The sequence below is a fragment of the Clytia hemisphaerica genome, unplaced genomic scaffold (assembly GCF_902728285.1).
Source record: "Clytia hemisphaerica strain Z4C2 unplaced genomic scaffold, Clytia hemisphaerica genome assembly, whole genome shotgun sequence".
Classification (NCBI taxonomy): Eukaryota; Metazoa; Cnidaria; class Hydrozoa; order Leptothecata; family Clytiidae; genus Clytia; species Clytia hemisphaerica.
Genome location: NW_027103892.1, coordinates 152,172 through 177,849, shown reverse-complemented (window position 1 = coordinate 177,849; position 25,678 = coordinate 152,172). Strand labels below are relative to the sequence as shown.

At 34.8% G+C, this 25,678-nt stretch overlaps 3 protein-coding genes and 1 long non-coding RNA gene across 5 annotated transcripts; 1 reads left to right on the top strand and 3 right to left on the bottom strand.

The window, feature by feature from the left end:
* Positions 1-2,278: 2,278 nt before the first annotated feature.
* On the bottom strand, positions 2,279-3,887 carry LOC136808697 (TELO2-interacting protein 1 homolog). The gene is made up of 2 exons (XM_067065239.1): positions 3,376-3,887; positions 2,279-2,563 (listed from the first exon to the last, which is right to left on the bottom strand). Exons 1-2 carry the CDS (start codon positions 3,682-3,684, stop codon positions 2,324-2,326), a joined length of 549 nt encoding a protein of 182 aa, XP_066921340.1. The 5' UTR covers positions 3,685-3,887; the 3' UTR covers positions 2,279-2,323.
* A 38-nt stretch (positions 3,888-3,925) lies between these two features.
* Positions 3,926-5,659, bottom strand: LOC136808696 (uncharacterized). Its single transcript, XR_010846912.1, has 3 exons — positions 5,508-5,659; positions 4,955-5,104; positions 3,926-4,119 (listed from the first exon to the last, which is right to left on the bottom strand). It is a non-coding gene; the product is annotated as an uncharacterized lncRNA (long non-coding RNA).
* Positions 5,660-6,895: 1,236 nt separating this feature from the next.
* LOC136808695 (uncharacterized) lies at positions 6,896-7,959 on the bottom strand. Of its 2 annotated transcripts, none has more exons than XM_067065238.1 (3): positions 7,856-7,959; positions 7,582-7,740; positions 6,896-7,262 (listed from the first exon to the last, which is right to left on the bottom strand). In XM_067065238.1, exons 1-3 carry the CDS (start codon positions 7,908-7,910, stop codon positions 7,036-7,038), a joined length of 441 nt encoding a protein of 146 aa, XP_066921339.1. In that variant the 5' UTR covers positions 7,911-7,959; the 3' UTR covers positions 6,896-7,035. The 2 variants fall into 2 exon arrangements, with proteins under 2 accessions (XP_066921339.1, XP_066921338.1); XM_067065237.1 differs by having other exon boundaries at positions 6,896-7,265; positions 7,856-7,956.
* A 4,757-nt stretch (positions 7,960-12,716) lies between these two features.
* On the top strand, positions 12,717-13,859 carry LOC136808694 (uncharacterized). The gene is made up of 3 exons (XM_067065236.1): positions 12,717-12,827; positions 13,008-13,166; positions 13,485-13,859. Exons 1-3 carry the CDS (start codon positions 12,773-12,775, stop codon positions 13,730-13,732), a joined length of 462 nt encoding a protein of 153 aa, XP_066921337.1. The 5' UTR covers positions 12,717-12,772; the 3' UTR covers positions 13,733-13,859.
* The last annotated feature ends 11,819 nt before the right edge of the window (positions 13,860-25,678 follow it).

Here is a 25,678-nt window from a genome sequence, read left to right as displayed (position 1 = left end):
TTTTTTTTCAAGCAAATGCCTCAATCAATCAATAAATCAATCAATCAATCAACCAATCAATCAATAATTAAATCAATCAATTATTCCTGATTATTTTTTAATGTTTTAATCTTTAAAGCCTTAAAGCTTTATAAGTGCATGACATGATCTTTATGTGGGGGCATTTAGTGAAAGCTATGACTAGTATATAGATTAAGCCAAAATATGAAGGAGCAGCAAAGTTAATGTACATGGATACAGATTCGTTTGTTTATCATGTTAAGACAGAAGATATTTATAGAGATATTGCTGGAGATGTAGAAAATAGATTTGACACAAGCAATTATTTTAAAGTTGATGATCAGAATAACGCTAAATATCGGCCAATTGAGGTAGGAAAAAATAAGGGAGTGGTCAGAAAGTATCTACTAGGGGGGAGTGGAGGATATTTTGAAAAATCCCAAAAAACTTTCGCACCCCCTCCCCTAGCCTGGAAAAAAATTTCGAACCCCCCCTCATAAGGCCCGATATTTTTTCGCACCCCCCCCCTACTAGAAAAATTTTTACGCAAAAAAAGAATTCCTACAGATGCGGTACAAAGAGTATTATTTGTTGTATGACAGTAAGGGAAATAGTTTAGCCCTGTAAAGTTGAGTATAGACCTTTAGGAGATCTACCATTTTGATTGACGTTTACACCACGGGATTTTTTCCGTCGATTTCCATGGTTACGACGGAATTTTTCTGAAGTAAACAAAAGAAAAAAACCCGTGGTGTAAACGTCAATCGAAATGGTAGTGTGATCTCCTAAAGGAATAGTCCAGGGTTAAAATAAGAATCAACGAGTTATTTTCTCTGAGTTTCCCTAAGTTTTGGGAGAAAATTACGGCTTATTTTCCCTGATACACAATCTCCCTACATTACAGAGGCATCTCAATTACTCAAAATCTCCTGAGGGGCCACCATGGTTGGCCCCGAAGGGAGAAAATTTTGAAGATCAGGACTCGAACCTAAAATACAAGCTATTCTGTTGTTAAAAGGAGTCTGAAAAATAAAATTCTCTGAGTTTGAAATTTCCCTATAAACCTATATTTTTCAGGTTTTCGAGGGTCTGTCAAAGCTCTGTGTATGTAATTTATAAGATATTAGTAGACTAAGGAGCACAACCATGGTTTGTACGGGGAGAAAATTTCGATGTTTTTCACCACCATTTTAACTAAAAGACACTTTGTTTTGACAAATTTCTTTCTAAAAAGTACTTTTTCAAACCACTCTGATGAGCTGTGAAAGCCACTAATCTACTTCCCTCATCTAGCTCAATGCTACAAACCAAAAGGGCAAGGCGATGATGGCCAAATAATGTTAGTATGACATGTAGATATATCTAATAAAATAAATTTCGAGTTGTGGGCCGTCAGGCCGAAAAATTTTTGAAATCTTGAAACGTAAAACTATGAAATTAGACTTCCTACCCCCCCCCCCCCTAGTAGATACTTTCTGACCACTCCCTAAAGATATAATGTACTGTATGTAGTAGATTTTGTCAATGAAAATGTTACTTTCTTCATATCTCAACATATATAGAAGCTCGATCTTTTTGTAGTCTAAAATTTATAAAACAAAGGAGATTTCATTGTCTTTTTTCAGATAGTAATTGTCTTCTTTTAAAGCTTTTAAAAACCTGTTAAAGATGACCTTTCGATTGAAAAGAATACCAGGAAATATTTGAGGCCTCAACGTTTTGGGAATTTAGAAAATGTCACATAGTGGCGTTTCCAAAGTTGGAAAACTTGACATTTCCATTCCTCAAGAAATCCCAAAAAGTAGGAGTTTTAAAACATAAAATAATAAGACCAGGAAATTAGATATTTTAATTTTGGGAATTTAGAAAATGTCACACAATGAGCTTTTCAATTTTGGAAAATTTGATATTTCCATTCCTCAAGAAATCCCCAAAAAGATGAATTTTAAAACATAAAAAAAGACCAGGAAATTTGATATTTTAAATTTTGGAAATTTAGAAAATGTCACACAATGAGCTTTCCAATTTTGGAAAATTTGATATTTCCATTATGTTCTTAAAGTCCAAAAATCTGGAATTTCCAGACATTTTTAGGAATTTTTTGGGATTTCAAATGTATTGGAAATTTGACTTTTCGCCCAGTGCTCCCAATTTATTTATTTTCTGAAAATCTTAAACTATCAAAAGCTGAATTGCTCTTAATAGCCTCGTTTTAGTCCATAATCATCTAATTCTGTGGCTTTTAGAGGTACAAATTCCAACCCCACCCTCCAGCAATTAAGTCTGTCTGTTTATTATATTTTGGACCAACCGATCGACTATTTCAAGACGTTAGAATACAAACCTTGATCAGAATATCAAAATGAAGAGGAATCTGATCTTCTTTGTCTTCTTCCTCTTTTTCGTCACCTTCACCACCATCATCATCATTTCCATTGATTGCTTCTTCGTCAATATATTCAATATTCCCGTGAGCTTGTTGTAAAACTTTTGTGTATTGTGTAAAGAAATCTACTGCACTGGTGCCGTCATTGAGTACGTCCGTTGGTTCTAAGTTCTTCAGCTGAAAATTAAAATGAAGAATCTTAAATTACTAGCTCTGATGGACCCTTCACTTTTTTACATACTAAAATTTTTGAGAAGTCGAAATCCAAATGAGCTTAGTAAAGCTCAAATTGCAGATGTAGAACGATAAACTCAGTATGGACTGTGTTCTAATCCCAAGCACTACCAGGGAAGGTGTTAGGGATTTATGGTGATACCTCTACCTTCACTCATAAGTCGAAATCCTTTTTTTATGCAGTTAGACAGCGTTTTAAGGTGTTTAGAAAGTGAACTCCTCCCCGCTCTCTTCAAACGGCTCGGCGGGGCTAATGGCTATCTATGGTTGACACACCTAGTTTGAATTTATACATAGTTTGAGATATGGGGGAAAATAAGATAAGGGCAAAAGGATGACTCGAGGTTCGTGTTATGATGGTTCAAGTCAAAAGGAGTGGACCTTAACCTTTTAACTGCGGTTGTCGGCATCTGCTGACATGAGCACTTTCCAATTACTTGCCAATGACGGCATAGCCGACTTGACACTCTATTTGCAACGGTTTTTAATTGAAAGATCATTGAATGCCAAAGTTCAATAATCAAAATATATTTGAAAGATTTCACGATCATACATTTTTCCCAAAGGAAACACCATATCACTTAAAGCTAAATGTGATAGGTGTACACTGCAGCCACTCAAGTCGGCATATCCCGACATCTGGCAAACATGTCGAAACTTCAATTTTTCCGTTGCACAGAGGTAGAACCTTCATTTTTCCCGTGGCACAGAGGTCAAATCTTAAAAAAAACGCACGGCAGACAAAGGGTTAATACCTTCATATCAGAGTCCACAGTCGAACCAGTTTCATTTTTATTAGAGCAAAACCATTTGTTGACAGCTAAAATCTCCAACATTTGAATATCAATTTCTTCTTGGTATTCATCAAGTAGACGAAATACATCAGCGGCAGAATCACATACTATCGGCATAATGTCTTTATCACAGAGTCTCAGAATGACGGCTAAAACACCCGGCGCGGCGGAGTCGATCATTATGTGACGGAACTGGAGGGTCACTGCATCGATGAGATAATCCGAGTTGAATAGGATCAAATCTGATAACGAATCATAGTTACAATACATTGAAATGTTGTTTAAAGTTTATAAAGCTGTTTTGTTGATAGTTGCATTGGTAGATCCAACCTCCTCCAGGATAGGATATAGCGTTTTGATGAGATGTATGTTATAGTTGGTCCTTAAAATATACGAGTGTGTAGAAAAGCCTTCCAACAGTAAGCATATCAATTAAATGTTATGATTAATAGTTTCAAAGGGTAAGGTCAGACTGTTTTTCATATGAAAATAAGGGTTCATTTTGTGAAAATAAGGGTTCATTTTGAGGCTTGTCGATGTCGGTAAGTGATAAACTCTCAAAAGTTACAGAGTTTATAGCCTCATTTTTTTGTCCTTGTCGAGTTCCGATGAATTGAAGGTACTGGTTTGAGATGGGAACCCTCCATAAGTGGTCTTGTAAGTAAATGGAAGAGATTTGGTCGATGTAAGGCTCGGCGTTGAATGCTAAAAGTAGGAAATGGCACAAAGATATTTATAATAAGTAAATATTAAACGATTACTCTCAGATTTGGATTTGAGATACTGGTAATGAATCCAGTCTAGGAATTATATTTAAAACATTAAACCAGTCGAATTATTTTTCTGCCACCCTTTATAACAAAGAAAGTGTGACTTGCTATAATTCGAGCCTAAATTAATTGAATCTTTCTAAAATTCGAACTTATTCTCTAGTCTCACTTCAAGAAAGTCCCAGAAATTAAGATCATTCCTATCAATCGAACCTCTTTGAAATTCCAAAAGAAATTTCCCAAATTACTTTTTTATCAAGATACTGATTATTTAGTCAAAATTATTTCTGAAATATGAAACTCATATCATTCTCATAAAAAAAGGGATCGGGCCAGAATTCATACAGCTCCAGTGGAGTCTCCATAACTCGAACACGAATTTGTCCACAAGGGAATTTCGATATACCCAGTAAGGTCGTGCTAACTGAAGGGACTAGAAAGCTTGTTCGACTTGAGGAGACATTCGAGTATAAGCTCTAGTTTAGACGGCCCACTTTTTGCCCTGCCTATTCTAATTGTGAATTAAAGAGGGCATAAAGTGGGCTGTCTAAAGTGATGCATAGCCTTCTTTTGACGTCAATGGCAATGTCTTCTTTCAAACCTTTCCAAGCAAAGATTTTAACAACCAACTTTGTGCCCTCTTTTTGCCTACTCTAACAATTAGAATAAGCAGGGCAGAAAGTCGGCCGATTAAACTAGAGCTAAGAGATTCGAATTAAAGAAACCCAACTATTTTTTATGTTGTTGTTCTCATAAAAAAACGTAATTACCTTTTAATTGCTGGCTAGATTTGATGACTTCATTCAAAACGAAAATAGTTTGTAGTTTCCATCTGTGATAGTCAATACATTCGCCAATTAAATAGTCAATGATGACGACAATATTACAATTTTTCACCATTTGGTGGATGATATCGTTCACTTTTAGAGATGAAAGAAATAAAACAGAGCGAACTATAGGATCGTTTTTTTTTATAAAAATTCTTGAAGCCTTACTTATGTACGTACAAGGAAAACTCTTTACCCGAAAATTGCATAAATGGAAATAAAAGGAGAGACCAAATTACAGGGGGTTGAAAAATGTGCCCCCACAAGTAAAGACTAAACCTTGGTCATATAGAGCAAAATAAGGGACTCTTCTTTCGACAGCTGAAAATACTTCCAAAAATTAATAAACGGGGGGATCCTAGAATGGTCCGGGGGATGGAAAACATCGAAAGATTAAGAACCACGGCCCCCAGCCTTTGGGTCGCCTCCGACTGCGGTCACAGACTTACTAACAACCTTGGGCCCACTTATTAGGACGGCTTTAATAAAGACTTACCTGTCAACCGTACGATTTTACTGCTGAAGTATTTGAAATATTTTTTAGATTCGGTGAAATCATTGTTCTGTTTGCCGTCGTTTGATTGGTTGGTTAGAGAAAGGTGTGAAAACTGCGTCTTCTCTTCCACAAGTGTGACGTCATTCGTATCGAATTCCAAAATCTGTTGAAGGAATGAAAAAACTATTTTGAAACCCGTTATTTTGAAACCCGTTATTAAGATATCCCTTATTAAACCTTACTTTATCTTTATGCAAAAAAATGAAATAAAGAAGGCACTTTTTGGCCCAGAAAATCGGGCTTTGTCACTTGTTGGGTCACTATGCAAAAAATCATCTATCACGTACCACGTTTTAAAAATCAAAGACCACGCCATCACCTTTAAAATAAAGATCCAATCACACCATCACGCAAACCACCTGTGGCCTCTTTTAAGTAAGGCACGCAAGAAAAACATCCATCGACGATACATTAAACTTCAGACACATTTGACGTCAATCCTAGCTTGGAAACTTTAACCCAGTCTACTCACGCTTTATGAGTCGATAGGTGATCATAACCTACTATTCTATTTATGTTCAGGCACCTTCATCGACTCTCATCAACACCAGATTGAATCGAATAAAGAAAGGGTAGGTCACGTGATATGATGATGACGTCACCACAAGAGATTTAGGATGAAGATTTCGTCAACGAAGACGAAGAATTGCATAAGGATGAAGGTTTTAAGGTTACGAATCTTTAAAATAGTAAAAAACTAAAATTCTTAAAAGTCTTTAACCAAATGCAGTCAGTTGGATGCAAAAGATCATGCTGCTGCAAATCATTTTCTGAGATAATATTTTGTTTAAAATCTGTTACTGGACAAAAACTCAGCTTCGTAGCAGCCCTCAATCCTGAGATACGAGCTGGGTGGCTTCTCTAGATCCTTCATAATTAAAAAAGTATCGTTAACCTTATTATCATCAACCTTTTTGGGGGTTCCTAATATCAAGGATAAACTCCCCGGTTTCCACCAGCCTCGAAAACTTTTGATCTAGAGGTGCTATGGACTTGAAACTTGGCAGAAATGATCCAGTCCGTGAAAGAAATTAATAGTAAAAAATATTTGGGTTGATGACGTCATTATAAAGGTAATGGCGCCATCGTAAAGCTATCCCCTACCACTGACCAATGCAAAAGACCAAAAAGGATATTTTAACATACTTGCTGGTTTTCAAAATACCAATGAAATTGATGAGTGAAGTTTTTCAAAAAAAATTTTATTTCAAAAATTTAGTAAACACGTTGCTAAAAAGATTAAAGTAAAAGTCAAAATGTTTCAGAGTGTCAAAAATGAGCTATTAGCAAAAAAGCAACAAGGTGGCGGAAACATCCCCTAATAAACATAACGAAAATTATGAAATTTTTTTCTCAAAAAACAATGATATATTTGCGTACGAGTAGTAAGATAAAGTTTTCCTAACATTACAAAAAAAAGACCATTCCCCGTGAGAATTACAATATCAATGTCATGTTGTGAGATGAATTATTTTCCATAGCGTTTGTTGTGAGGGTATGGACGTCCGCCAGGTCCGTGAGGGTATCTGCCGTATGGGTAACCACCTCCGTATGGATATCCACCCGGGTAATAAGGGCGACGTCTTCGGAAACCAAATCGTCTTCGGAAACCAAATCGTCTTCGGAAACCGTGTCGTCTTCGATGTCTTCGTCGGCGACGTCGCCACCATAGCAACGGTTTCGGATCGTTCAGGTCTGCTGTGTTGAAATAATTTCAACAAATTGTTGAAGTCGGATCTCACAATAATCAAAAAAATGATTCTCTCGAAAAACTTGTGGTGGACACCGATCAGTAAAAAGATCATTTCTAATCACTTCCAAGAAAGAAGAACGATGTAAGATTCAGATTCTATAGAAGACAAAGGTCAAGCGGATCCACAAGCTGTAATCTAAGTCTCATCTAAGTAGAGAAAGCAAGTGAACATGTAAAGATGCCTAGAAACCAGGTAAAATAGAATAAAGATGAAACGGAGCAAAAAAATCCATCCAATGGATTATAGGATTTGCAACATACCTTCTTCATCTTTGACTTCGTCCAATGAGCTTTCATCTTGCTCCACGATATCTTCTTCATCTTGCGATGACGTCATCATGTCTTGCGATTGGTCGTCTTCTTCATCTTGTTGTTGTTGATCGTCGAGAACTTTGTCTTGTTGTTCGCTCTCTTCCGTACCTGAACATAGAAATTGGTAAGAAATTTATTCTTTTCGCCTTGAAATAGTATCTGGCCTGTTAACGACAAGTTACAAAGATTCGATTTGGAAGGTGAAATAAATTGTAAAACTTACAATGCACTGCATAGACACAAAGTGCCAAAAGCAGCAAAGTTTTCCAAATCTTCATTCTGTTGATTGTCTTGCTTGCTTGAGCAAGTTGAATAATTTTGGAAGTTGAAACTCCAACTTTTTATACAGCAATGAGACAAGGAAGTGTCCATCTTGAAAATGAGAATCTCTCCTCATACCACATCCGGCCCATCGATAATAGCGGGATATACATGAGCTCATTTTGAACTTTGTTAATTGCTGCTTCCTTGTAAAAATACCTTAAAATATTTTTGTGTCGATTATAGAAATAAATATTACAAAATTGAAACTGAAACCTCTTTCAGCTCGAAAATATCCTATTAAGGTCCTATTATGAACAATTAAACCGAAAGGTATATCACCAACAAGAGTTTGATAATCTAAAAGCGTGCGTGGTTATATGAACTACATGAACTAGTAAACAAAAATCAAATTTAGTAAGTTCGTCCACCGTATCGAGTACTTTCGTTTTCTAAATTTCATTCCACACCGCTGCCGCCACGAAAGGCTATCGTAATACTTTCACTAGGAGAAATTAATAAATAAGAAATACTTTTATGGGCCCACCTGGTTAATCTACAGAATATTGAACATTGAACACAAAATTTGAAACGATTGAATCAGTAGACTATATAGCCCTTATAGTGACTTTCTTTGACAAATGTGACACTCATTAAAATTGTAAAAGAAGGCCGAAAAGCACTGTTATACAAAATAACAATACAACGATGTATGCTTACAAAACATAAAACTAACTAAAGTCTCTAACTAAGTCCTCCAAAGTTGGATAAAAATGGGCAAAATGGATGGCTTGTGGCTAGTTGGCTTTTGGTCCAAGAAAGATATAAAAAATCCGAAAACATATTTAAAAACTTATTTAAAATCAGCTAAGCTCAAAGTTTTAAAAAAATACAAATTTAAAATTTTGGTCAAGTAGAAAAGATCTTATTTCATTTTCATTTTTCAACTTCATTTTTTTCATCTTCATTTTTTGTCTTAAAAGTCTTAAAATGACCCACTTAAGATTATCTTTTCAACGAGGTATTACTTTACATTTTATGTTTTCTCCTGAAAAGAGCAATGCATCAAAAACAAAATGTACGGATGCAATTTTTTGGAACAGACTTTAATTGAACTTTACAAAACTTTGGCAAGGATACAAATCAATTCTCAAAAGATTTAGTAATTTGGTAATCAAATATATTTTTAAGTACATTGTGAGTTTTTGGAGGCTTTTTTTCCAGAGATTAATTTTGAACCTAAAAAGAATTTTCGAGACAAATTTATCTCAGCGATTATTAGCACCCAAAATTTGTTCCGAAAGTCGGGTCCAGTTATATTTTACTTTTATTTAAAAGCTTTGTTTGTCAACCCAAATCTCATGCCCAAACATAAATGTTGTCCAAAATGGCAACTTCACATGCAGAAACCAGGTGCTTATCAAAGAATTGCGTGACTAGGATAAAGAATATTTATTTCTTTATAGCTAAAGATTCATTTATTGAGCCGAGAAAATTTAAATTTCAAAAGTCTGCGTCAGCCTTCTACCTATAATGGCATCCTATTTTTTGGAAAGAATCACAAAAAGTGAACTATGCTATTTTTCAAAAAGCCGAAACACCCTTTTTTTACCCGTTTTTCGGCTGAAATCTACCAGAATTTTTTTCTCGAAAATCAGGTGCGGTCATATTTGAGAGTTTTGTGGTTACACATCTTTGTGCGAAAAATTTGAAACATTGAATAAGTTCATCACCAGGAAAGTTTAAATGATTGGCAATCCAATGTGCTCCTTCCCTCTAACTGAATCGAATTGTTTTAATTCCCGAAATACAGGGATATAGACAAAGCTCGACGAAGAAGAAACAAAACATACCCATAAGCAGACAATTAGTAAAAATCGAAGAAAGGAAACAAGGAAAATACCATAATACTGATCGAAATTTCCTTGCTATGATTATATCTCATGATTTTAATCGCATCCGATGTTAAGTTTCATTTTTGTGCAATGAAATAGGAATTTAGAATATAATGTGATTTATTTTAGGACGAAGGGAAGCTTAAAGCACGGAAAAGAGACAAGGAAAATACCATAAAGGTGATTAAAACTTCCTTGTCTTAAGGAACTGTCAGAATATTTATCACATCAATAGTCAGATAGATGATTATGTAAATATCTATAATATAATTAGCACACGTTTTAACGCAATACATGTTTTTTTATAAGCAAGTGTATGCCCCTTGGTCAGGCTCGTGTATGCTTAAGTTCTCAAAGCATCCAGGCATAGTTTATGCTTATTATATGCTTAAAAATTATGCTTATGATTTACCCCGAGCCAAGTTTTTTAATGAAATTTCAGAAATTTTGTAAAAAATTCGTTCAGATTTTGGGAGCAGTGGAATGTAGCTAGCCGTGGAATGTCTTATTTTTTACTTGACCTCTACCAAACCAGATAAAAATGAAACAAAAACAGATCAAAATGACCACTTGAAAAATATTATGGCTGACATATATGCTCATGTTATGCTTAGGAATTCTGCAAATCTGAGCCTTCATATGCTTATAAGCGTTATGCTTATAAAAAAAAAACATGTATATAGATAAACCAAGATATTCAGTGCACCGATGGAAGAAATGGTGAATGGTGAATGAAAGCAAGCAGAATGTTAATCATATAGTCGGAACAACAACCCGTCATTTTCGAAGTTCTGAAAATAGTAGAGGGATTAATTAATTTTTTGAGAGTTTTCCAAAAATATACAACAGGTCTCTCTTTTCTCATAGTAGGGGGCCAAACCTGGGCTCCCATGACATATTTTTTACGACCTGGTCATTTTAGCCTATTCTAAAGAACAGTATATTACAAGATATCTTTGAGAGGGAGGACGCAGATTTGGCCCGGGAAAACTTTTTATGACAAAAATATTGACGCCATAGGCAAAACTGCAAGGGAAAATAAGGGGTAAAGAAATAGCTGATTTTCAAGAGTCAAAATAAACGAAAATGATTGGTACCATCTGAAAGAGCATGAAATTCTGAGCAAAGAAATATATTACAACAACTCTCTGACTAAAACACACAAAGAAATACTGTCGCTTGAAGTTCAAAAACATACCTACGTCAGTACGATCAAGACAAGATTTGACGTCAAATCACAGTAGTCCTATTATCAAGCTAAAATTTTCATAAAAAGTTGACCCTATGATTTTTGCCTAAGACCGTTATATTTGTCGGAAAAACACATAAAAGTGTTTGAAAAATGTTATATAACATGTTATTTTGGTTCCCTTATCCCTTAGCTTTTCAGAAAATATAACAAGTGCTTTGACTAAAAAAGTCGAGCGACCTCAAAAAAAAAAAAAAATTCCCCCTTACTAAGATATGAAATGTTAATCTCGAATAGTATATATAATTTTGCCACCTTTTGAACAGTAAAAAGATTGACCGATGAAGCAGGCATTCCAATTTTGCCCGTTGAATTGTTTTTTGCAATATTATGAAACAAATACCGAAGGGCAATTAATATTGGATTGTAGACACAACTTCAGCTTTACGCGTAACAGAGAAGAAACTGTAGCAGTAGCAGAGGGCTCAACACTAGAGTCTTCTAAACATCTTTTAAAGGGGGGGGGTTTGTGTTTTTACGGTGTGACGGGATTGGCCATTTTTTAGTACGGTATTATGGGATTTGACGAAAAAAAAGACGGGAAAACGGTATTTTTTTAAATCAGACGGTGACGGTATTTGGCCTTATTTTTTGTCATTATGCCGGTATTTGAACCTGTACAAACCGGTGTGACGGTGTTATTACTGTTCTCAATTTTCGGGATTCCGGGATTAAGCAAAAATTTTGGCGGGAAAACGGTATTTCGAACCCCTACAACAACCCCCTCCCCCTTTATAGGTTTAGCCAAGAAGGACTTCATTTTAAAATGTAAAATAGATAGGCCTGGAGAATATTTTTATGACCAAAAAAGTGATGCATGCAAAAAATGCAAGGAAATGAGGGCTAGGAAAATATCTGATTTTCTGAAGTCAAATCAAAATGATTGATATCATGTCGAAGAGCGTAAAGTTTCGAGCTAAAAAAATGTATGTTCTTTTACTCGAATTCACAAAGAGGTAAAACTGTAGCCTGACAAGATTTGACGTCAAAATGATATGGAGGTACTTTTCTTTGAGTGTTTGTGGCTCAAAATTTCATACTTTTTCAGATCAATCATTTCCATTTTAAATGATCTGGAAATATAATTTATCGACCGACTAAATGTCTTTTGATCTAATGAAGCAAATCACACCAAATTTTCACAAGAGTTGTAAATTATGATTTTCTTTTGACTTCTAAAATTAAAAAAATAATTTCTGAAAAATGGCGATTTTACAGACTCAAAATTTCGTTCCGTAAAAAAGTCTCCGTTTGAGGTATTGGAATAAAATTTAGCAAAACTTTATTAGCCCCTACAAAAAATTTGAAAGGTCTACGTCTACGATGAAATTTTTATTTCGAAAATAATGATATATAATAACGACTAAAAACGTTTTACTAACATTACAAAAAACAAGGTTCCATTATTTACAAGCATTTTTAAGGTACACACCAAGCTGTAAAGAGCAGAAATATCAAAAATAAGAAAATATTTCACAGCTTGAATATTCAGGCTAAGCGTTACAAAGTGATCAAATTATGAAATCTTTGTACAAGGAAGCAGCAATTAGCAATCTTTAAAATGAGCTCTTGTATATCCTCCCAATGGCATATAGTACGGAAATGAGAGACACTGACAAGTCTTATTTTTACATATTAAAGTCGAGACTTCCTTGTCTCATTGCTGTATAAAAAGTCAGAATTTTTGACTTCCAAAATCATTCAACTTGCTCAAGCAAGCAAGACAATCAACAGAATGAAGATTTGGAAAGCTTTGCTGCTTTTGGCACTTTGTGTCTACGCAGTGCATTGTAAGTTTTACAATTTATTTCACCTTCCAAATCGAATTTTTGTAACTTGTCGTTATCAGAACAGATATCATCTCAAGGCAAAGAGAATGAATATCATTTAGTCATTTCGGATCTTTTTGTCTATATTTGATAAATCATGTTTGTCGTAATAATAATTTTCTTAACAATTTTTGTGTTCAGGTACGGAAGAGAGCGAACAACAAGACAATGCTATCGCCGATCAACAACAACAGGATGGAGAAGACGACCAATCGCAAGACATGATGACGTCATCACAAGATGAAGAAGATATCGTAGAGCAAGATGAGAGCTCATTGGACGAAGTCAAAGATGAAGAAGGTATGTTGTAAATCCTTTAATCCATTGGATGGGGTTTTTTGCTCTGTTTCATCTCTTATTCTATTTTTCCCTGGTATTTAGGCCTCTTTACATGTTCACTTGCTTTCTCTACTTATATCAGACTTAGATTACAACTTAAGGGTCAGTTTGACCTTTGCCTTACATAGAATCTGAATCTTAAATCATTCTTCTTTCTTGGAAGTGATTAGAAATGATCTTTTTACTGGTCGGTGTCCAGCACATGTTATGCGAGAGAATTTATTTTTTCATTATTGTGAGATCTGACTTCACAAATTTGTTGAAATTATTTCAATACAGCAGACCTGAACGATCCGAAACCGTTGCTATGGCGGCGACGTCGCCGACGAAGACACCGAAGACGACACGGTTTCCGAAGACGATTTGGTTTCCGAAGACGATTTGGTTTCCGAAGACGATTTGGTTTCCGAAGACGTCGCCCTTATTACCCGGGTGGATATCCATACGGAGGCGGCTACCCATACGGTCGATACCCTTACGGACCTGTCGGACGTCCATACCCTCACAACAAGCGTTATGGAAAATAATTCATCTCACGACATGACATTGATATTGTAATTCTCACGGGTAATGGTGTTTGGGACCTTTTTTTTGTAATGTTAGGAAAACTTTATCTTACTACTCATACTCGAAATATATCATTATTTTCGAAGAAAAAAATTCATAATTTTCGTTTCATGCCTTTAACCCTATTATTATCAGGGGGTGTTTTCCACCACCGTGGTGCTTTTTTACTAATAGCTCATTTTTGACACATTTTGACTTTTAAGGCCGGCGCAAATGAATTCAAAATTTAATCCAAAATTTCAAATTCATTGTTGGACGAAATGTTGGACGAAAAGTCACGTGGAAAAATTAGAAAAATTGCATGAAAAGTCATTTGTGCAAAAAAGTAAAACATTTTCATCCAACATGATTACGCAAATGCATCCAAAATTGGATGTCAATCTCATAGAAAATGTTGGATGAAAGGTTTGACGGCGATCAAACTTCATTCAACATGATTTCGAACAATTTTCTTAAAAAGTTGCAATTTTATGACTTGCGCAAATGAACCCAACATTTGATCCAACAATAAAGCTGAATCAAATTTAATATAGTTTTATTAGCAACATGTATATCAAATTTTACAATCATGCATCCACTACGACCACACTGTATAGCAAAACTGCTTCGCTCATAATTTGCTTCACAAAAAGTTGAAAATTAAACGGTGTATTTGGAATGAACCACACCTTACACGCTTTAATAAGAATAGTGTACTTTGGTACGATGAGGGTCAAGTATGCTTAAGAAATTGCCAAAATTGAGGGTGAAATATTCTTGACGTATTCTTACTTTTTTAGACTTGACTTTTTTACAAACATGAGAAATGATCAATTTCAAAGTTTTGAGCTTTTGAATGAACATTTGGAACTAAAATTGCATTTCTGCCTCAAAGTTTAAATTCATATCTAACAAAGGAAGCAGTTTTTTTCTGTTAATCAAATACAAAATGACTGTATTCTTATCAAATTCTGTGAAATTCACCCTAGAGGGCATTCTCAGGGTATTCTTACGATTTTGCCAATTTTCATCCTGATATTCTTATAGAAGACATTCTTATAAAAAAAAGCGTGTACTTCGAAACACGGAAGAGTGAAAAATATAAATAAGCTTATACAGAATTTTCTTGCTTTGATTAGCTTTCGTGATTTTTGAAATTGTAGTCTGGCAATGATACAATCATCTAGCTCAACATGTTTGCACAATTCTTTGAGTATGCGATGTTTAAAGGTACGGAAGAAAAGGACAATCTAAAAACATGGCTGAGAAAAATGGAAAAACGATAAATATCATTTATAAACTTTCTTTGCTCAAGCTATCTCTTGAGAGTTTTCAATAACGTCAGATAGCTTGACGATTTTCAACTTCATTGCAATGACCACCTACAAATTCATGATATGCACCACTGGAGAGCCTTCCAAGAATTTTCAAAATGTCCACCCCACACGTCACTTTTTCTATTTTTTAAGTGACGTATTGGTAATCGTAAGCTACGTCCCTTTGACGTCGAAGGGTACTCCCAATATCAAATTACTCCAAACATTAGACAGACTTTGAAATTGAATAATTGAAATTTTTTTAACGTGAATGATACCTGTAGTAGAGCAGAGAAGAATGTTTTCAAGTGCGAGGAGGACGATAAGAAATCTTCGAATGAGTCACCAAAGATTATTAAATATCCTTTGATGATGTCATCGCTCCCAGAATGCATTATCCATGGCAGAGATAGAAACATGGAATGGAGTTTGTTTTGTAGAATATCAGTCATATCAAGGACACCTAAACACGGGTAAAGTGCACATTTTTAATTAAAATAGTAAAAGAACACTTAAGGCTACGAGGCTCAAAGTTGAAGTACATTCAAAGAACAAGCACATCAATGTCGTTTTTCATCTTTAAAAAGACATGGCTTTCAGCTGTTTTCAGATCCAGAATTTAAGAATATTCAAGCGCATTAGGGCTTTGCAGGCTCTAGAACATGGGATTTTTTGATACTCACAAAATGCTGAAAATAAAAACATTTCTAAGAACCTTTAAACGCAAAGAGGTATAACTGAGGTATTCAAAGGTTTTTGTCTTAGTTTAATAAAACGTGTATAGGTGTAGATTGTACAACTAAACCAATAATGTTGAAATTTGTACACCTAGCTTGCTTTTAAAACGAAAGGGAAAAAGTCTAAAAATTACTTGGAAATTAGTTAAAAAAATTAGTGTTTCAAATGTGAAATTAGGTTGTTGTCAGAATATTTTTTGACTCTTTGCAAAGCATTTCCTAATCAGTATGTGGTGGACTGGATGTTTTCCTATTATTATTTATCATTTAAAGGCAACTTTTTTCAATTATAAATCTTAGAACATATGTTTAATAAGTTTAATTAAGGCTAGTCTGGTGCTGAATAAACAATATCAAACCCAAAGAAAAGTCGCTCTGCTAAAAACTACCATTAAAAAAAGCAGGGTTTTTAATCAAAAGGTAATACCTTTAGTTTTGAAATCATCTTTGACTTGTTCCAACAAATGTTGACTCTTCATTTTTACCTAATCTATATCATCACTAAGAAATTTGGCAAGTGAATCCATAAGAATGGGAATCGAATCTTTCAATGCCAATAAACATTTGTTCAGCAGTGTTCCAACAAAATCAACCAATGCTAACCTTATTTTGGGGTTGTAAACACCAATACTGGAAGAGCGTTTTGTAAAATGGTTCTGACGTGTTCTGAAGTTGTTTTGTACCAATTTTTATCACGCTGTTTCTGTATACTTTGAGAGCCTTCGTCCTTGCTGGATTTATCTATACAATCAGCACCGTTGGTATTATCAACTTTGACCAAAACCAATTGCTGTATATTATCCAAAGACAGTTTGGGAGGTTTTGGCAAGTCATTATCATTCAATACCAAGCTAGTAACTTTACCAAACATTTGCAAAGCTGGGATCAATAATTTTGTTGATTGGTTAGTATTTGAGGTGAAGAATGTATGATGCAACAGTATTAGCAAGGGATGAAGTGGTAAACTTGCCACCACTTAGAAGTTGAATGGCATCAAGAGCTGTCACCAATAACTCTTTATTTCTTTGTTTCTCTAGAAATTTCAAAATAATCGACAACACATGACCAAGGAGCGGTAAATTATCCTCCTTATTGTAAATGGTTTGCAGAACTTCAAGATTTGTTTTATTCAATAGTTGTTTGATCATTTCTAATGCTGCTATTATATGCTCTTCTGATTTTACCAGTGATTTCGAGGCTAGAATATTTTCAACTGTGGCATCATTATGCCATCCCACATTTGTTTTGGTGTGAAGTAAATTGAGAATGTATTCAGCATCCATATCACAGTTTCAACTCCAATTGATTTATCAGCTGCTTTACAGCACAAAGCTGATAAACATTGGAAGAATAAAATCTCTTCATTCCCACATAATTTTGCTTGCCGGAAAGTTAGTTTGAACGGAAACAAAGCATACTCAAATAACGACTCTTCACCGATGCAGTCATTATCTAAAATTTGATTGCTTCAATAAACCGCTGCAAGTTTCCATAAGACGAGTTTTACACCAAAGGAACACAGATTGCCTTCAATTTTTGAAATATTGTTGATGATTGCATTATCTTTCTCTAGAATAAAATTTAAGATATATGAATTTATACATTTACCATCTAAAATATTATAATAGATTTATATGGTCAACACAAAAATCATATATTCTTTTAAATACTTTCTAAAACATTCTATAATATATGAAATTTAGATTGATTTTTTTCCGAAAAATCTTTCAGAAGAAATACTGGATGACATTACAATAAAAAACCTCTTAAAAAGGTCATTTCTCAGTACCAGGTGGTGTTGAAACTATATCATATTAGAAGATATTCAAAATGAACCTCTTGTATATTTTGAATGAAGCATTACACAAAAAATATGCATTATATTGTACATACAGGTCGTAGATACTGTAGATACCCTGTTTTCTTATGAAAAATCTCAATCCATTAAAAACAAAAAGATTCCTAAAAAAATGCGACAAAAAAATTCCTTTTAATAAGCGTAAAAAAACCTTTCAATTCAGAATAATTCAGAGAACTGTAATAAACTGGAGAAAAATAATTTTAAAATTCTTTGAAAATGAATAAGAAAAAAATAACTTTTCGTCATTCTTTGATGCCAGAAACTTCATTTTGTGCTTCACTTGGGCAAAGTTAAGGATACAGACTTCGGTCAAGAGTTATTTACCACTGTGTGCATAGCACTACTTCGTCATATATCCTTACTTCGTCTCATATTGTTATTTTCTTTTCTACATCATAATTTATGCTTAAAAATTAAACAGCTGAATATACATGGTTTCTACTAGATTATTGTTAATCATTTAAACATGACGTAACATACGCTATTATGCAAGCTAAGAAGTTGATTGACAGATATCTTTGAATAAAATATGGAAAATTGATTGACAGATATATTTTTCTAGAATACGTAAAATAACTACAGTTAGGTGTGAAAATGATGGGCGCAGAGGTAAATAAAAAATATATTTTGACATTATACATTTCTTTAACTGACCAATCAAATCACTACTATACATGTAACATTTTGAAGAGTGAGTGCACGATAAACAATCGTGATGGAAATTCTAAAGAAATATCTCGAAGAAACCATAATACGCATGCACGGATGCTCTACACATTTCACATGACTTGAAAATTATATTTTGCAGATCAGTCAAAAAAATTTATCCCTATTTGGTCACATGACTTGAAAGTTAGATTTTGCAGATTAGTCAAAAAAATTTATCCTTACTTGGTCACATGACTTGAAAGTTAGATTTTGCAGATCAGTCAAATAATTTTATCCTTACTTGGTCACATGACTTGAAAGTTAGATTTCGCAGATCAGGCAAAAAGATTTATCCTTACTTGGTCACGATGTTTTGCGTAAGAGTTCTTTAAAAATTTCACAAAAATTTATATTCTGACCACACGGTCACGTGATTTAAAAGTTAGATTTTGCAGATCAGTCAAAAAGATTTATCCTTACTTGGTCATGTTTACATCAAACACTACTTGGTAACGTTTTTTCATTCATTAGAAATGTTAATAACTTGGACCAAAAATACCAAACACTACTTGGTCACGTCTTTTAACCCATTAGAAATGTTCATAACTTCGACCAACAACTCCAAACACTACTTGGTCAAGCCTTTTTGCTCATAAGAAATATTCCTAATTTGGACCAAAAACTCCAAACACTAATTGGTCACATTTTTTTATCCTTAAAAATGCTCATAGTTTGCACCAAAACACCAAACACTACTTGGTCCTGCTTGGTCACGCCTTTAAACTCATAAGAAATGTTCATTATTTGGACCATAAACCACACCTTTTTACTCATAAAAAGTTTTCATAGTTTGGTCCAAAGACATCAAACACTACTTGGTTACGCCTTTTTACTCATAAGAAATATTCCAAATCTGGACCGAAAACACAATATACTACTTGGTCACGCCTTTTTATTCATTAGAAATCTTTATATTTTGGACCAAAACAGGCACGACGGAAGCTTTTTATATCTGGTACGGCGAATGAGGAAATTTAAGCGATTCTATTGCGATTTGACCGACGAAGAGGAAAACTTCGGGTATTTTTGTGAAAATCTGGTACGGCGGCCGCCGTACCTGCCGTACCCGTTGCGTCGTGCCTGCAAAAACATCAAACACTACTTCGTCATGCCTTTTCACTCATAAGAAATGTTCATAATTTTGATCAAACAAACTAAAAACTACTCCGTCGCGCGATTTTCCTCATCAGAAATGTTCATAGTTTGGATCAAAAACACCAAACACTACTTGGTCGCGACTCTTTACTTTTTAAACATTCAGATATTTTTCACATAAAACCCCACCAAATGTTACTTAATCGTATCTTTCATTAAAAGCTCTCCTCACTTCCATTATTCGTCCAAAAATTTCTTCGATATTTAAAGAATTTTACGATATATTGAAAGTTCAGGTGAAGAGGAATTGCTAACTTGCACTTTTAGTACATTTGCGGCCGAAACGCCCGACGAGACAGAATGAGATATACCTTTTTCTATTGAGATTCGTTAAGAATATTCAAATTTTTTTTAAGCTAAGGGTGTTCTTTCTTTTGAATCTTAACCCTAAAAATATTATTGAAATTTTTAGGGCGATCTTTAACCCTTTAACCGGTATGACCGATTTTAAGGGATCCCAACCGTCACCAGGATAGGATAGAGTGATCTGTCGAAAACGAAAGTGTCCCAGAAATTGTGACCTGGTTGATGTATGTATCAAAAAACTTCTTTCTTCTACATTTTGACTTGTTATAAGGAGACTTTATCATTAGTTTTAGAGATACTAAAGAAACTAGCTGAAAAAAATTCGATTTTTAAAACTTCCACAGATAGAAATTGTTCAAAAAATAATAAGCGATCATCCCGGCGATCATCCATTCACTTTATTAAGTTTGTTTGTTAACCCTTTGAGTGCCAGGGTCCTTTTTTCTAAGTTTTTTTTAAAAAATCGCTAGTTCAAACTTTAAGGGCTTATATCTCCTGATCTAGAAGGAATTAGAAGCTCGTATATAGCTCGTTGGATAGCTTAGAGTCTCTTCTTTCTTTTGGGCGCCTTCGGCGCCGCCCGATTTAGGAAGGGCGTGGTGGGCGGCGGCCAAGGGGGGGGGGGGTAGGTTAGGGAATTAAAGCAGTCAAGCCCGCTGCGCGGACCTGACTGAACTGATGAAAAGGTGCCCAGTGGTAAAATTTCAAATCAATTCACTAGAAGACAGAATAAAGTAAAACAGGGCCAAATTTGGAGGTTCTTGGATCACTCGTTGACCAAAAATAGTCAAAAAACGGTCAGAATCTCAAAAAAGTGAATTTTTGTCAATTTTTTGCATTTTTTTGACTTTTTTGCTTAAAATTTCGCTGGAAAGACTCACTTTTGAATTTTTTTTTGCTTGACCATAAAGGACAATCTAATTCCTACGAGTTCGACCAAAAATAACGATTTCTAACTCAAACTGGGCATTACAGGAGGGCTTCGCCCTCCTATATAGCCCATGTCGTATATATACGACATCGGCACTTAAAGGGTTAAACAAAGTGAAAAAAAAATTTTGAAAATGTGATTTTTTGGTGTTTTTCAGCATTTTTGAGTGAGTTTAGGCCAAAAATTGAGAAATCTAAAAAAAAAAATAATTTTTGCAATTTTTCTTTAACCCTTTGAGTGCCAGGGTCCTTTTTTCTAAGTTTTTTTTAAAAAATCGCTAGTTCAAACTTTAAGGGCTTATATCTCCTGATCTAGAAGGAATTAGAAGCTCGTATATAGCTCGTTGGATAGCTTAGAGTCTCTTCTTTCTTTTGGGCGCCTTCGGCGCCGCCCGATTTAGGAAGGGCGTGGTGGGCGGCGGCCAAGGGGGGGGTAGGTTAGGGAATTAAAGCAGTCAAGCCCGCTGCGCGGACCTGACTGAACTGATGAAAAGGTGCCCAGTGGTAAAATTTCAAATCAATTCACTAGAAGACAGAATAAAGTAAAACAGGGCCAAATTTGGAGGTTCTTGGATCACTCGTTGACCAAAATAGTCAAAAAAACGGTCAGAATCTCAAAAAAGTGAATTTTTGTCAATTTTTTGCATTTTTTTGACTTTTTTGCTTAAAATTTCGCTGGAAAGACTCACTTTTGAATTTTTTTTTTGCTTGACCATAAAGGACAATCTAATTCCTACGAGTTCGACCAAAAATAACGATTTCTAACTCAAACTGGGCATTACAGGAGGGCTTCGCCCTCCTATATAGCCCATGTCGTATATATACGACATCGGCACTTAAAGGGTTAAACAAAAAGTGAAAAAAAAATTTGGAATGAAAATGAAATGTGATTTTTTTGGTTTTTTCAGCATTTTTTGAGTGAGTTTAGGCCAAAAATTGAGAAATCTAAAAAAAAAAATAATTTTTGCAATTTTTCTTTATTTAACCCTTTGAGTGCCAGGGTCCTTTTTTCTAAGTTTTTTTTAAAAAATCGCTAGTTCAAACTTTAAGGGCTTATATCTCCTGATCTAGAAGGAATTAGAAGCTCGTATATAGCTCGTTGGATAGCTTAGAGTCTCTTCTTTCTTTTGGGCGCCTTCGGCGCCGCCCGATTTAGGAAGGGCGTGGTGGGCGGCGGCCAAGGGGGGGGTAGGTTAGGGAATTAAAGCAGTCAAGCCCGCTGCGCGGACCTGACTGAACTGATGAAAAGGTGCCCAGTGGTAAAATTTCAAATCAATTCACTAGAAGACAGGAAATAAAGTAAAACAGGGCCAAATTTGGAGGTTCTTGGATCACTCGTTGACCAAAAATAGTCAAAAAACGGTCAGAATCTCAAAAAAGTGAATTTTTGTCAATTTTTTGCATTTTTTTGACTTTTTTGCTTAAAATTTCGCTGGAAAGACTCACTTTTGAATTTTTTTTTGCTTGACCATAAAGGACAATCTAATTCCTACGAGTTCGACCAAAAATAACGATTTCTAACTCAAACTGGGCATTACAGGAGGGCTTCGCCCTCCTATATAGCCCATGTCGTATATATACGACATCGGCACTTAAAGGGTTAACACCTTTGAAAAAAAGAGAGATCAACCATAGAACAGCTATAGAGGTGTTACAGAACAATAAAATAAAAAAAAGCAAGTAGAAACCACCTCTAATCTCAAGATCAATCAGAAATAATTTATGCAATTATTCATGCATATATTATGACGTAAAAGAGAAAATAACAATAGGAGACGAAGTAAGGATATGTGACGAAGTAGTGCTATGCACATGACGGGGTCATGCCCCCTCATCTTTTTTGCCAAAGAAAGCCATTTTATGGTTCAGTTCATATTTTTTATATAGGCTGTATGCATCGAGGGGTAAAAACCATAACTAAAAAACGTGTATTTAATCGAAAGATTTTAAATTTTTTTCAGATTTTTTGAATTATGCTATTGTTGTGTTTTTTGAAAAAGAAAGTTGCAAATGAAAAATTAAAAAAGCAAAAAGCAAAAACAAAACAAAAGGAAAAAGAGTAAAAAAGAAATCTTGAAACAAAATATTCAATTCAATCTATTTTCTACTCTTTCAATATCGATCATGATGTATATTAAAATAATTTAAGGTGTTGGAATTCCGCTTGTTGGCAGTTTCGAATGCCGCTTACAAAATCTGGGTTCTGGGTCAATTGACAAGTGTTGGCTATCCCCCCTGTACGAGTATAGCATTTCTTTACATCATGTTTCCATTGCCAATGATGGCACTCTGCTAGTGTACTACATACATCAGCACAATGTTGCCAAGTTAGGATAGGGAAGAAGTTCACAAAAGAACCACAATCATACCAAAATCGGCCATAGTGTGGTGTGCAACGATTGTGCTGAACTGAGTTGGTGCATCCTTTAGATCCTGAAACCGCTCTCCAATTTTTATTGATACCACTAATTACTCCTTGCGATTTTAGATAGCATCTAAGTTGGTTAGACCCACCGGCTTCGTTATGAACCCATGTCCAAAAGTTGCAGCCAGGCACAGTGTCGCACCAAATAGCACATTCTTGCCAGGTACCCAGAATCTTCGAATCAATGTTGTGCCGTGGATAGTTAAGACCATACTGAACCTCACATCCAATAGCCGTTTGAACTTGAAAAATCAAGAACACAACAACAAGTATCATCTCTTTGACTTTCAACATCTTGAATCAAAGATGAGAGCAGATGAATACAATTCTCAACTAGAATGAAAAGCTATTTATAGCATTCCAGTTTAGACTGCGAACACCCCAACATGTTTTTTTATAATCGCTGGTTGCGAAACCGTCCAATTCTTTCCTGTTCAATAGGTTCACCTGAATTTTCATATTTTTGCACGATAATGATTAATACAATTGGATGAGAAAGAAAAGGAAATCTTTGTATGGATGTTTACAAACTTTCTATTCGTTGAAGAAAGAAAAATGAAGTTATCGTGGGTGAATAATCAAAGAAAAAGTATACAGACCCGGGGGTAAATTAGGACAAAAACAATGGAGACGATGCTGTGTTACACGTAGTCCAGAAAAAGGAAGATATTTCAGTGTTTAATTAGTGGATGTTGCAATGCTTATCTAATGAAAAGTTGAGTGTTTATTTATTTTGTACCAACTAACAGCAAACATATTTGCTATCCCAAGGTTGCCTATTTGCGTCATTGATATGTGTAGAACCTGTAAGCTCACAACACACTTCGCACTTTTCCATGTGGCACCCAAGACTTAACTTTTCACTGTTGCGTGTGTTACCTTGGACTAATTTTTTAGGGGGGGTTTCACTTTTACGGTATGACGGTATTGGGCCTTTTTACCCCCGGTAAATCAGTATTACGAGAAAAAAACGACGGGATTACGGTATTTCATTTTCTACCGGTATCGGTAAATTGCCTGTTTTTTGTCGGTATTTCGATATTTTTATCAATAAAAAAGGGTATTTCGGTATAAAACTATTTACCTTTTAGTTTCTTCATGAGTTTCATGCAGAAAAATTTTCAAAAAAGATAAGTCTACTCCGCTATTTTAACCAGTAAAATTTTCTTGCTCGCTTCGCTCGCACAATCTTGGATGTCCTATTGACTTATTGTCATCGCAATGTTATTCCAAATAAGCAAAACTTTACGATATCTAAACAAATATTTTCGTTATTTTTCTGCGGGCGCATTTTTTTAATGACAACTTTTGTGATGCAAATACTGCATCCAACGAATGAGTCTAGATAAAATTTTCTCCGTCAGCACTAAATGATATGGTCGTATCTCCGTATTCACTTATATTGCTACTACAATACAATACACTGATACTGCAGTAACTTAGAGACAGTAAAGGCGGTATTTACTCCTTCAATAAGGAAAAATTTCAACTCACAACTGAATAAAATGGAAAACCAATTATAGGATCAGGAAAAACTTTTCATAAGTATATACGACAGCACAGTGATGTCGCACTCTCTGTCATAAACTTTGAATTTAAGAATATTCAAGTTGCTAATGTTCCAAGCGGTAAGATTGAAAGATTTCCAAATTATAGATGCTAGGTGTTTTGCATTTATATGAATAACTTTCATTTGAATACAAATTTTTCAGAAAATGAGCTAAAACGCTAAGTAAACCAAGTAGCCCTGATTCGTAAATTGAAGTCATTTATAAACAAAATGTGTACCCACTTAAATATCGACATTGTGGATATTTGTCAGTTTTGAATTGAACTTTAGCCTTGATTAGACTCTTGTCATTGTTGGTTTGATAGAATTCGAATTGAATTGCGATTTTGTGCTCGTTGAAAATATATTCTTGAGTGGAATATTATCAAACAAAAAAAATTGGAAAAAAATTGAAAAATGAAAATGAATAAACCAGCTGCGCTGGAAGGTCAGCCCAATAATCTTAGAACAATTAGAAGGAAGTACAATCAAGAAACCTAGCGTTGTTAAAGCCAAAGAGGTTGAAAATCTCATTTTGGTTAAAACTGCATACGAAAAAAAGTTTAACACAAAGTTGAATTTGTCCAAAGCGAAATAGATATGATGTGACATTATTTCGCATTATTTCATCCTTGGAATTTGACCTAAATCTGTTCTTTGGAAGTTGTCTTAAACCTGTTTACCTCCTGTTATTCTCTTAGAAAGTATCCGAAGCGTCCGCTTTAGATGTTCACTCAAGACAGCTTTCACCACTTTCGCTTCGTGTCATATTGTTCATTTTTGACATTTTTATGTTGATTTATTTATTTTTTTCCAGTCCAGACCGCCCCTCGTAAACCTGCTCAAGCATTTAAAGGCATGTCCAAATTTTCAGTAATTTTTAAACACCAATAGCACTCGCCAAGAGGTGTTCATTCATACCGTTTTGGAGCGTATTTAG